Source organism: Protopterus annectens, chromosome 8.part0 (assembly GCF_019279795.1).
Source record: "Protopterus annectens isolate FY-2018-M chromosome 8.part0, PAN1.0, whole genome shotgun sequence".
Classification (NCBI taxonomy): domain Eukaryota; kingdom Metazoa; phylum Chordata; order Ceratodontiformes; family Protopteridae; genus Protopterus; species Protopterus annectens.
The window spans coordinates 1,942,357,010-1,942,370,754 of NC_056741.1; the positions used below are offsets into that span (position 1 = coordinate 1,942,357,010).

Consider the following 13,745-nt stretch of genomic DNA (forward strand, 5'->3'; position numbering starts at 1 on the left):
ATTTTGATACAGAGTTTCTGTTAATTTATGCCTCAACAAAAAGAAGTTAATAAATACCTTACGTGCATGCCACATATTATAATCTTATTATTATAAACAAAAAGATGACGTGGTAAGTGTTGTACTAGAGTTAACATTTCTTTGAAATTTCCTGGGATGATATATTCAAATTGTTACCCTCCGAGGTTTAAACAAGCTAAGCCAGTCAATTTACTGCATCATTGTAGAGTAATAACTGAATCATTTGTAGTTCTAGAAACATGTCTTTATTAAATGTGTGATTAATATTATTATAAACATTCCATCTATAAGTATTTTCAAATCTATTACATATTTAGAAATCTTATTTGCCTTCTTTTAGTAGAGAAAATGGTTTCACACAAAACTCTGTTTCAGAGTTAATATTTGCATAAAATTATATGAAGGTATTAGGAAGCTGTTCCTTTTAAGGTTTATGAGAGTAATTCAGTTTATATAATTTTTCATTTAGATGAAGAAAATTAGTTATGAAGTATTGGCTAAAAATCTCTTTGCTAGTTTCCTGCAATACTTTAATATGTGGCAATATATAATTAAATATTTATGATATGTAAATGACATATATGAATAATATTTGTTTTTAATACTTTTAGACAATTGTTTTTATTTTATTTATTTATTTTTAACGGTTAGCATTTGCTTAGGCGAGTTGCAGAAAAAAAATACTTATTTTCAGTTTTAGAGTCATTTTTCTTGATTTAAGAGATCTCAGTAACTTGTACTGTAATAAAATTTCTTCATAGACATTAGCACACTTCTACACCACTGGTGAACAGCTTGTCTGCGGCGTCTCAGAATAAAGTCAAGATGGAAGATGAAGCATTTTAAGAAAAAGAAAAATTAAATTAAAGTTATCCTCTTTGTTAAATAAGAGTTATGTTGGGTTATCATGAATACCACACACACACACACACACACACACACACACACACACATATATATATATATATATATATATATATATATATATATATGTATATGTATATATGGGTCTACTTTCTTTTAACAAAATTATGGTTCAACAAATGTTACTTACCTCCTGACCCTACTTCTCCAAAGTTGCATTCCACCGAAAGCACGGACTGCCAAAGTCCTTTCACTGTGAAAGGAACCACTTGGTCACCCTGGTGAACTTTGTCCTCTCTTCAGTGTAGTGCGATGTCGGAGTTGGTAAATTTAAGTAGGGGGGGTGATAGGGGTGAACTCCCCACTTTGGTGGGTTTATTTTTGATCCATTTAAGTTTATTTCCATGGTGGCCAAGTGGTTCCTTTCACAGGGAATGGATTTCAGCAGTCCATGCTTTCAGTGGAATGTAGCTTCGGAGAAGTGGGGTCAGGTAAGTAACATTTGTTGAAACATAATTTCGTTAAAAGAAGGTAGACCCATGTGTGTGTGTGTGTGTGTGTGTGTGTGTGTGTGTGTGTGTGTGTGTGTGTGTGTGTGTGTGTGTGTGTGTGTATATATATATATATATATATATATATATGTATACACATACATATATATATATATATATATATATATATATATATATATATATATATATACTGACATAAGTTGATTTGCAGTTTTCAAGGTGGTACATGGACTGTGGAAGATTAGTTGAATGAGTGAATGAGACCTATCTGCTGTACTGTTTTGGGGTTTTTTTTGCCTTGGCTCTTTTAATACCTTATTTTGGGGAAAAATATAATGTAATGACTTGACTATATTCCTCTTCAATACTGGGAATGTGGACACTCTTATTTATTTCCCATTATCTCACTTTGTGTATGCTTATCTGCTTCCTCTTATGTTAGACGTGACTGCATCTTCTTGTGCAGTCATTATATATGGCAGCAGCAAAGAAACAAAGAACTAAAATGGATACTAAAGATAATGACTTATTGCAGAACAGATTATTCAGGATTTTGTGTATCAGTCATTCATCTTGGTGGGGTGGGATGGGGTGGGGTGTTATGCAGCATGGTAGATGTTGGCTATCTCTTGGAAAAGTTTTCTTTTTCTGGTTCCATGTGCAGCAATCTGTATCAGATATGAGAAATGTTGCATCTGTCTCATATTTTTGTCTAACACATTAGGGCAGAAACTTTGCTCTGGGGAAGTTTATATTCTTTGAGAATGCTCGGTAATGGTTTTGAGTTTGAGGATGCTGTTACAGGATTCTGTCAGACATAGCATGCAATCAAAACCTGCCCATAAATTGTTACTGGAGGAGTTTCCTTCTGTGCATTGTCCAGCTTTCGCTGAATATTCACCATTAAACATTTTAGTTTGTGCTACTGTCTCTAGGTTCAGAATTCTTGATCTGTGTGTACAGGATGTTTTATAAGACAGCAAAACGCATCTGTGGCTTTTATACTCATTGTTTATTGCTATGACGATTTTAGAAATTTAGAAGTCGTTGTTTTATTATGACTGTAAAATTTGTCTTGCAGGTCATATTTAAGCAAATGGCTTTAATTCATTGAAGCCTTCTGTAGTTGGATAATAAATTATTTAAATTAGATTGGATTAACATCCTTTTCTAGCAACCTTTTGTAAGGGTCTGATGTTTGCCTACAGTTTCCAGTGGTAGAGTAAGTTAAGATGTGTGTCTTCATATAACAGTTCATTTTAGGCTCCCCACATTTCCATACTTAGATAAATATGCTGTTACATTTTATATTTATCTACAGTGGTGATTATAGCATTATTATTGATTTATAGCAGTCCATTTCATGTGATGATTTAATGGACAATTATGCAGATAGTTTTAGATACAATATAATGTCTGACTCTTAAATTTGGGGGAGTGTTCTGAGTAAAATTTTGTGTGATGTATTAAATACTCAGCGTTGTTTTTTTTTCCTGAATCTAAAAGTACAATACCGAAAATGTTTAAAGACATGCTTAAATACTGAACAAGGAAATGTAAACAAAGCAAAACTTTTAAAAGCAATAGGAAACAAGACTGAAATCTACAAGAAAATAGTCATAACGATTCAGTTTTGTTGATGTAGGTTACTTATTCTACTGATTTTAGAGATGGACATTAAGTTTTGCAATAATTATAAAAAGAAAACATATGCATTTATAACTGTCATCTGAATTTGAATGCTGAACTACAGGGATGGTATTTAGATTTAGTGCACAGAATAGAGTTGATTGTAAGAACTAGAATCATACAAATAGAAAGGAAGACAATGGGAACAGCAAGCTCTGGATTGCAAGATACAAAGAGTCATCAATCCATATATGACTAAGAACAAAAGCTTCAATGTCAAAACTGGAGAAATGATTTATGTGTGTGCATGAATCACAAATAGTCAAATAAAACTGGCTGAAAACATATTTAATTGAAAAGTTGAAAACTCATTTTACTGGATTACGTTTGATAGAAAATATTCTACACAACAAATATACCATAAGAAAATCTTTTTGCCACCCCCTCATGTGGGAGCTTTGCCTACACACCCTTTTTACTTATACATACAAATTCCATAGGTTGCACAGCCATGGAGAAAAGAAGAAATGTCACATAGATTAGATCAGTGCTGGCACACAAATGTCTGCAGGTATGAGTTCATGGCATGACAATGACTATTGCCAATTAACACATACAATTTGTGATTCAGTTAAATGAGCATTCAGTCAACTGAAATCTCTCTCTCTGTCTCTCTGCATATATATATATATATATATATGTGTGTGTGTGTGTGTGTGTGTGCGTGTGTGCGTGTGTGCGTGTGTGTGTGTGTGTGTGTGGGTCTATGGATATACTGAAAATAATCCTATTTTCAGTACATCAAAGTCAAAAAGCTCAACAAAAAAGGCCAACAACAGCATAACCACATCAAAAAGTAAATGAGCATGCTGAAAAAATCACTTGGAGCATGCAATAAAACATGATTTTTTGTGGGGGCTGTTGGAGGCTGTCCTACCTCTTATACTGCAATCCCAAATCCCTTTGTGTTAACCAAAGTAGTGCCTATTCTTCTTGTTTCAGTTTTGTGGATTATTTATTTATTTATTTGACATTTGTTTACCGGGAAAGTCTGAGTGGGGTCCTAGGATCCCATTTTCAGCACAGGCCTGGGGAGAAAAGCTCTAAGATACAGGGTAATTAATAATACTTTACAATAGAATTCTTATACAAATTAAATATACATGTCAAAAACTGCACTGGAAGAGAAGTGCTAGACATTCACAAAAACAACAAAAGTACGAACTCCCCTACAATCCTGATTAACTACCTGAATAGGAAAAAGGGGAGGACAGGCAGCACAAGGGGAAGCACTTGAGCAGACGTGCATGAAGAAGGGAATCAGTGTGTGCGACAAGAGTAGCAGAAGTGGGAAGAGAGGAGAGATGAGAAAGGGTAACAGGCACAGTCAACATGTAACTATAAATAAAATAGAAGTAGGAGGAACGAGAGAATGCAGAGAAAGCATAATGGGGCAGAGGTTGTTGAGGAGGTAGTCACAGGTGCAATGGTTGTTGTAAAGGGTAGAATTGTGACTGCTCCCTTTGTGTAAATTATTTAAACACTAATGTGTATATGAGTAACATACCACAGTGGATGCTAAGGATTTTTGTAACAGTACGGTGGTGGTGCCGCGGTAGCATTGTCGCCTCACAGTAAGATGTTGTCCTGTTCGAGTCTCAGCTAGAGCATCTTCTGTGTGGAGACATGCATGAATGGGCGTACCTTCGTTGAAGGTTGTGCGTCAGGGCCGGCAACTCAGCATGTAAAACTCTGCTGCCAATCATTAGCGGACCGGAGTTCCGCTTGGCGACCCCTAACCGGAAAAGCCGAAAGACACAAAAATTACAAAGCCAGAAGTACGTTATAGCCACTGGAAAAAACAGTGAGAGATCAAGCATGCTTATACAAGGAACAGGATAACACAGGCAGAAAAATGCTTAATGTATGCACTTATCCTTATTTTATGGTCATAACATTCTATTTCATTATAATAGCAATTTACCTTGAGGGAATACTATGCTGTTCAATTTATGATATATGATTAAGTATGAGGCTGAGAAAACAAAGGATAATGAGGTAAATCAATCAGAACGATGTCACATCATTATTACAATAAAACAGTAACATATATAAATGCAATTATCCCCTTTAGTCTATGTTCCCTTTTTACTGCTTTCCCTTTTCCTTTCTCCTGCTTTTTAAATTATAGACAGAAATGTTTTATGTAAAGGAAAAACTGGATCCAATATGTTTTCTCCTGCAGAAACATCTAAGGTTACTGGAAGAGTAGAGGGTAGATTGTTTTGGTTTACCAGAGCAGAACAGAACCTGGCATTTCCATAATAATAGTCAGTGGCAGAGTCACAAACAATTGGCACTTACGAAAATAATAATTACTGAGATCTGGACACATTGCACTTACGAAAATAATAATTACTGAGATCTGGACACATAGCACTTACGAAAATAATAATTACTGAGATCTGGACACATAGCACTTACGAAAATAATAATTACTGAGATCTGGACACATAGCACTTACGAAAATAATAATTACTGAGATCTGGACACATAGCACTTACAAAAATAATAATTACTGAGATCTGGACACATAGCACTTACGAAAATAATAATTACTGAGATCTGGACACATTGCACTTACGAAAATAATAATTACTGAGATCTGGACACATAGCACTTACGAAAATAATAATTACTGAGATCTGGACACATAGCACTTACGAAAATAATAATTACTGAGATCTGGACACATAGCACTTACGAAAATAATAATTACTGAGATCTGGACACATAGCACTTACGAAAATAATAATTACTGAGATCTGGACACATAGCACTTACGAAAATAATAATTACTGAGATCTGGACACATAGCACTTACGAAAATAATAATTACTGAGATCTGGACACATAGCACTTACGAAAATAATAATTACTGAGATCTGGTACTTTTGTACCTTTGTCAGAATTTGGCTGAAATGGCTAGCTCTTAATTTCAAATACATGTTTTTTCACTGAAGCATAGATAAAATGTTCCACTCATGGTAATTACCACTTTACATAAGTGCTAGCTGCTTGGAATACCCCAGTATGTTTTTCTTTATGAGTAGAACTTTTTCTGACTGTATCATTGTGTGTGTCTTTTAGCCTCAATTTATTTTCAGTCTTCAGTCTATCTCAAACATGAGAAATGCTTCAGTATTACTTAGTACTATTTGTTATACTTATCACAGAGTGAGCAAATCGGTTACAGAAATAATTAAAAATTATAAGTGATGGTTTAACAAATATGTTTCTTGTTTAAAAAAAGGGCAGGAATTGAATAATTTCTGTGATGTTGCTTAGGTTATATGATACGTAGCAATATATGTGAAGCATGATGTTTGTAAATTTTAACTTGTTAATACACTTTGTTTACTTTATATAAATGTAAACGTGCCTATGTCACAAGTGAGAATTCAATAAAGGTGTTTAAAAAAGGTTTATTAAAGCACAAATGACAAACTTAACAGTACTGTCTTTCAGTGGTAATGATCTAAATGACACCTACAGAAGGAGTTACATGAATTTAGAGTTTTTATAAGAAGCACGTTGCAAATGGTATTCTTAAGTTTATATTTAAAGATTATAAGATCTTTGCCAATGTTTCATTTAATGAAAAAGAAGTGATACTAATGATCTATGGAAAATAGTTATATTTCCATATAGTGATATCAAATTAATGTTTGCAGTGGTAGTATATGACTTACAAACTGCATTTATTGTATTGGGAAATACATACTATTATCATGAATTGTAACTAAATTAACTGGGCAATATTTAAATTTGCTATTAGGTAATTTAAAAAGCAGCCTAATACTTGATAGAGCTATTTAGCTTCTGCTAAAGTATTGAGAGGATGGTGTAGCGGTTAGTGCTGTCGCCTCACAGCAAGAAGTTCTCTGGTTTGATACTTGGCTGGGGTACCTTCTGTGTGAAGTCTGTATGTCCTCTCTGCATTTGTGTGGGTTTCCTTCCACATTCCAATGACATTCAGTAGGTGGATTGGACACTCTAAAGTGAAACTAGGTGTGAGTGTGTGCATGTAAGTATGTGGTGCACCCTCTGAGGACGGTTGTGCCTTGGGCTAGTGACCTGATCCCATAAAATCCATATCTGCTACAGAAACAATGAGTGCTGAAGGGTACTCGTTGCCCAATGTGCTGAATATATAGGAGCGGATCCAGGAAAGTTCTGAAAATTGAATAACATGCTAAGCTTAATAGATACTGTTGGATTTGTAGTACCTTATTCTCTATATTTTAGCCATTATTCTTATGTCTGTGGTACATAGACATGCATTTACAGAAGATATGTATCTAATGATTTGAATACTAAAACTGATTCATAGTATATTCAAATAGGAGTTTATGTTTCATAGTAAGGATTACAAAAGGTACAAAACAACGTGTATTTACCAACTTTGTGCCTACCATTTTCATTAGCAAAAGAACCTTTAGTAAACAATATTAGACATAATAATAGAATTAAATACTTTAAATCAAATGATGACTTTCAAACCAGACATTCACTATTTGCAGGCAGCCTACTGTTAACTTCAACTAATACTGATAGATCTGTAATTAGACTTGATGAAGTAGTAAAAATATTACAATATCTAATGTTAAATTCATTGACAACCGATGCTGTATAATACATCAAAACTTAATCTCTGCAAGAGCATTTTAAGTATACTTGGAGTTATTAAACTTTTCAAGTATCTATAAAAAAAAAATAATGATTTTATAGACAATAATAATTGCATAGAAAGATTTATTAGGCAATTTCTAAGTGGAATAAATATTTTTTTCACACTTAGGCTAAATATTACTATTGAAAATATTAAATATTATTTGAACTGAATTTTAATATATCTCATATCAGAGATGAAAACAAGAAGCTGATAAAATTCCTTTGGCATCCAAATAAACCTTGAATAGCCAGTCGACATATTAGAGCATGAGGCAATGGAGGTATTGGGTTTCCAGGCTTAGATTCATATGGAATATCAACTATTAATGTATAACAGTTCATTAATATCTATTAAATAATCAAACCCCACTTATTTTGAAAGATATATACTGCAAATCATTCATAGAATATATCAAACTTAACATAAAATTGAAACTATATTCAAACGATAATGATTATTGATGGAAATGCACTATGACAGATGAAGCTGACTAGCAATGTACCTTCTGTGAATATAATATTCTAATACATTTTTGGAACATATTGGAAATATATGCTTAGGTGCTATAGTCAGACAATTTGAAACTGACTAAACATTTACCATTGTTTAATACTTCAATTTTTTCATGTATCAATACACTTTCCTTTGGTATTTGTTTGTGTTTTTGGCTGTAACACTTGGTACAGACAGACAAATTTTACATTGAGGTCAAATACCTGAAAGGAGAAAAATAACTTTAAATACGTTTATATTCTGATGAAATGTGTGATAGAAGATGTTTGGGAAACATAACTCTTCATGATGTTTATTACTGAAACTGGAATAAAGCTGATATTAAATATGCTCTCAGTCAACTTTAGGGATCATTCGGTCCAACCACTCTTCAAATTCTGCAACACGAGTATAAATTGTTGGCTTTGAGGTGGAACAGGTAGTGCTCCCCCAGGAAACTACACCAACCAAGAACCATGTATTGTCCTTCTCACAAACCAAAGGACCACCAGAATCACCCTGAAAGTACAGAAAAAGAAACGTTCAGGAGATTGTTATGAGTGCCACAGACACTTTTAGCTTTGCATACAAAAAAGACAATTCAGTGCAAAAGTACACACAGAAACTTCAAAAGATCACATTTAACAGAACATTATTAATATGTGACATACCTGTTTTGCAAAATTATTGCTCTGCACATCCACACAAAAAAAGATATGTAACATATGTTATCACATTTACAGATTGAAATATGTATACAGATAGGTTATAAACTACACAGTACTGCTCCAAATATAACAAACACAAAACTGTGGGAATTTACAGATAATATTCCTATGTCTAACAACTGCATGCTCAGCAACATATTCCAATGCAATAGGTATAGACGACTAACAATGTATCTTCTATGACTATAATATTCTAATAAATTTTGCTGTTAAGTAATGTAAAAAGCAGCCTAATACTTGGATGTCCAGAAGACCAATGTAGTAAAATTGAAAAAAGCAAACCTAATTTTCCCAGGCTTGTTTTCTGTGTATGGTTGTATCTAGCTAAGGATCCACTGATAAGAGTTTAGTTTCAGTTCATTTACCATGACAGTTGAGCCACAGATATGTTGTTGTTGTTATTTGTCTTTCAGCTTTTCCCGGTTAGGAGTCGCCACAGCGGAACTCTGGTCCGCTAATGATTGGCAGTAGATTTTCACGAATGCCGAGGTGTCAGCTCGACGTTCAACCTTCAATGAAGGCACGCCCATTTACGCATGTCTTTTGAATGCCCACCCAACCGCAGGGAGGACATGCAGACTCCACACAGAAGGCATTCCCCCGCACTCCAGCCGAGAATCGAACAGGAGAACCTCTTGCTGTGAGGCAACAACGCTACTGCTGTACCACAGATATATGACAAGAAATAAAAGGACATTTTATTGTATAAAATCTCTAGTTTGTTTGCTTTTGGTATACAACAAAAAAAGCAAACATGCATACCAAAATAACATAAAGACAACTTGGCTGATGTTAGTTATTACTTCTAGTGTAAGCACTGTCTACTTCTCTGCATATTTCTTAGGCATGAATGACATCAAAGTCCAGATATGATGTATTGCCACCTTTTCACTAAAAGGTATGGATTTTTTTCCAAACTGGAATGGAAGGAGATGTATAATAAGACTCCATAGAGCAACTTGTTTCAGAGTTCACAACTACAACACCCTGATTTTGTATTTGTAATGGCTTCTGCCCACATTCCTAGCTAGATGGCTACCCCCCATGGCTTTTGTTCTGAGGGTTTGTTGATCTTCTGTTTATTTACTTAAAAAGTGTTCTCATCATTAGGCAAAAATTACTACTTTCTAGTAAAACACTCAGTGGTTCCTTTCTGTGTCAAGACTATGCAGCGCGCACCTGTGTGTGTGTGTGTGTGTGTGTGTGTGTGTGTGTGTGTGTGTGTGTGTGTGTGTGTGTGTGTGTGTGTGTGTGTGTGTGTGTGAGAGAGAGAGTGTGTGTGTGTGTGTGTGTGTGTGTGTGTGTGTGTCTTTGTTGCTGGTCTTTGGCATTCTGATAGTCACACTATGAGCCCATTTAATTGCAAATTTGATGCAGATTACATCGGTGGAATATTCTTGTAGGTCTTTTCATATCTTTCCATACTGTTTTGCATGTTAGGATGTGCATAGTTGTCTTACAAAAGACCAAACCAAACTACTAAAAAGATGTTAGCAGATGCAGAAAAACACATTTTCTTTAAAAAGTCACTATAGAATTAACTTCTGGCTTTGGGAAACGTGTGTGTGTGTGTGTGTGTGTGTGTGTGTGTGTGTGTGTGTGTGTGTGTGTGTGTGTGTGTGTGTGTGTGTCTTTGTTGCTGGTCTTTGGCATTCTGATATTCACACTATGAGCCCATTTAATTGCAAATTTGATGCAGATTACATCGGTAGAATTTTCTTGTAGGTCTTTTCATATCTTTCCATACTGTTTTGCATGTTAGGATGTGCATAGTTGTCTTACAAAAGAACAAACCAAACTACTAAAAAGATGTTAGCAGATGCAGAAAAACACATTTTCTTTAAAAAGGCACTATAGAATTAACTTTTGGCTTTGGGAAACCGTGTGTGTGTGTGTGTATGTGTGTGTGTGTGTGTGTGTGTGTGTGTGTGTGTGTGTGTGTGTGTGTGTGTGTGTGTGTGTGTGTGTGTGTGTGCGTGTGTGCATGTGTGTGGCTATAGATGTGTCTGTATAAATATTTTCCTATATGTCTGTTGGGTGCTTCATAGGCTTTATTGTTATTCTTATAACTTTTATGATTAGCTGTATTTTAAAAAGCTTGATTGCTTTCCCTGTGTTTTCATTTTTGGTTGCTCAGAATTACCATTGTTTCATTTTTAACTAACAAATTATCTTTATTACTATTACTAATCACATCTATGCATATTTACATTATGAGCATTCAATCAATCATCATCATTCTCTTCCCATCTTGTCTCCATTCCATTCCACTGTTTTACATCATACCTGCATTTATCTTATGTTTAGGAGTGCATTATGAAAGTTTACCAGGTCAGCGTTGTCGCCTCACAGTAAGACGCTGTCTGGTTCGACTCTCAGTTAGAGCGTCTTCTGCGTGGAGACATGCGTGAATGGGCATACCTTTGTTGAAGGTTGTGCGTCAGGGCTGGCAACTTGGTAAATAAAAATCAACTGCCAATCATTAGCGGACCGGAGTTCCGCTGTGGCGACCCCTAACCGGGAAAAGCCAAAAGTCACAACAACCAGGTCATAATAAGAAATAAGAAATCAAACATAATTTCAGTTGCAAACCATTATTGTAACCTTTAGCCTGAATACTAATTAATAATCCACTTCACTCTGTCATTCTGTTTCAGATGTAAACTGTATATACCCACTTTCACTATACTCCTTAACTACACATTCCCCATTTATCTTAAACATCTTTTATTATTCACATTCTTTATATACATTTCTCCCATATCTTATTCTTTTTCCTGTTCCCATTGTCTGTTGCAAAATACTAGTTGTTATTTTTTTCTGTCCATCTGCATTATCTTTTTATTTTATCAGTGATTTACTCAACAGCATAAAATATACAATTAACAAATAGCTATGTAACATCTGTCAACTCTTTTACAGTAGTGCTCAAGTCAAGATAATATTGGAACAATATTGCACTTGACTGAAAAATACATAAAATGGGAAGGAAGGAAAGAAAGAAAGAAAGAAAGAAAGAAAGAAAGAAAGAAAGAATGAAAGAAAGAAAAAAAAGAAAAAAAGATTCACAGCAACCCTCCTCTCCCTTCCTCATCATAGCTCCAGGTGGTTGACAAAAAAAAACATGTTACTTCCCAACCATTCTTTACATTGATAAAACCAGTTAAAAAATGACCAATCCAACAGGTGGAATTCAGCCTTTACAGGTATCTCCTTATTCCATTGTTAGTGTAAGGTCTTTTTGGTGGCAAGGATAGCTAATAAAATCAACTTAATCTGAAATTGCTGGATGCTCTTTCCAGTACCAAGAATCCACAAATCATGTGAAAAATCTAACCTGCTTTCAATCATAGTAGAGATTAACCTATGAGTTGTAGCCCACAAGGGTGAAATTTGAGGGTACTCCCATCACATATGCCTCCATGTTCCAACAGCATAACAGTCTTACAGGCATACCAACATTCTCAATGATCACAAAACCAGCCAAGTCTCTGGGAAGTTAAATTAGACCTAAATAAAATACTGTGTTGTATAATTTTATTCCTGTATGATCTGATGAGTTTTTTGTTTAATAAATCCTCCAGTGTTAATAAATGGAAAATTTGGAAATCTGTAATTTTTTGCCTAGTCCAGTTATTTATATCATGAAGATCATGTGGGCTAAAATGTTGCAAATTTCAATATATCTGTGATTATAGGTTCTGTTTTTAATTAAAATAAATATTACAAACAGATGATACAGGAAAAAAAAGCAGCCATACTCCTGAGCCTTCTAGTTGCCATATGATAACATAATAGAAAATTATTGTTTAAACTTGAGAATAGGACTAGTACCAAACCAAAGTGGGGTGGGACTAGGAAATGTGGACGCTGCAGGCAATGTGACGCCATTAGGGAAGGTCGAGGTGTCAGGTTGGCTGATTTTAATAGGACTTATGTTAAAAGTAGGGTTGGGAACTGTAATACGTCCAAGGATGTGTACATTGCTACATGTATGGCATGTCCCGCCTATTATATAGGGAAGACCGAGAGACTTTTTAAAAAACGTATTTACGAACACCTTTATAAGATCAAAACAGGAGACTCTAAGAATGCACTTCAAAGACACATTTCCTCCCATGGGGATACTCACATGTTCAAATTTTCTATTATTGACAAAGTGGAGGTTTCACCATTTGGGGGTAATTGAAAAGTTTTTCTTGCCATGAAAGAAACTAGATGGCAGATTCTAACGGACGCTACCTGTTTTCCTGGCATCAACGATTTTATTAGTATCAAGCCTTTTTTACAATGGGCTTGAAGTTAGGGAGTATATAATATATATATATATATACATTTTACACATTATAATTGATTTTACATTATTGTATTGTACATAATGTACATCTTATGTTTTTCAAAATTCATTTATTCTTTCCAAATTATGTATTTTAAACCAAGTATATTATATTAGGAAATCTATTAAGGGAAATTATGAATTTTAACAATATTTTTCATTTTTAAATTTTAGTATACTATTATATTAATTTTAGAATTAATATGTTTCATTTTTCATGTTTATTTTCATTTCCTTTAACATTTTTTGCAAAGAGATATATACACTGTACATTCTTTTAATTTTTTGTAACTTTTATGTGTAGTATTTGTTGAATTTTTAGGACCTGTTGCTTTAAATTTCAAATTGCATCTTCAATTAATTTTGGCGCCAAAAATGGTTTTTAAATGTTTAATCAGCTGTTGTTTGGGGTTCTGAAGAAGTCTGTA

At 34.3% G+C, this 13,745-nt stretch overlaps 1 protein-coding gene across 1 annotated transcript in view; it reads right to left on the minus strand.

The window, feature by feature from the left end:
• Positions 1-8,132: 8,132 nt before the first annotated feature.
• The window catches only part of LOC122808135 (chymotrypsinogen A-like), a 159,151-nt gene continuing 153,538 nt past the window's right edge, over positions 8,133-13,745 (minus strand). The window contains exon 7 of the mRNA XM_044079104.1: positions 8,133-8,772. Coding sequence (XP_043935039.1) covers positions 8,608-8,772 — 165 coding nt within the window. The 3' untranslated portion in view covers positions 8,133-8,607. The remainder of the gene's footprint in view (positions 8,773-13,745) is intronic.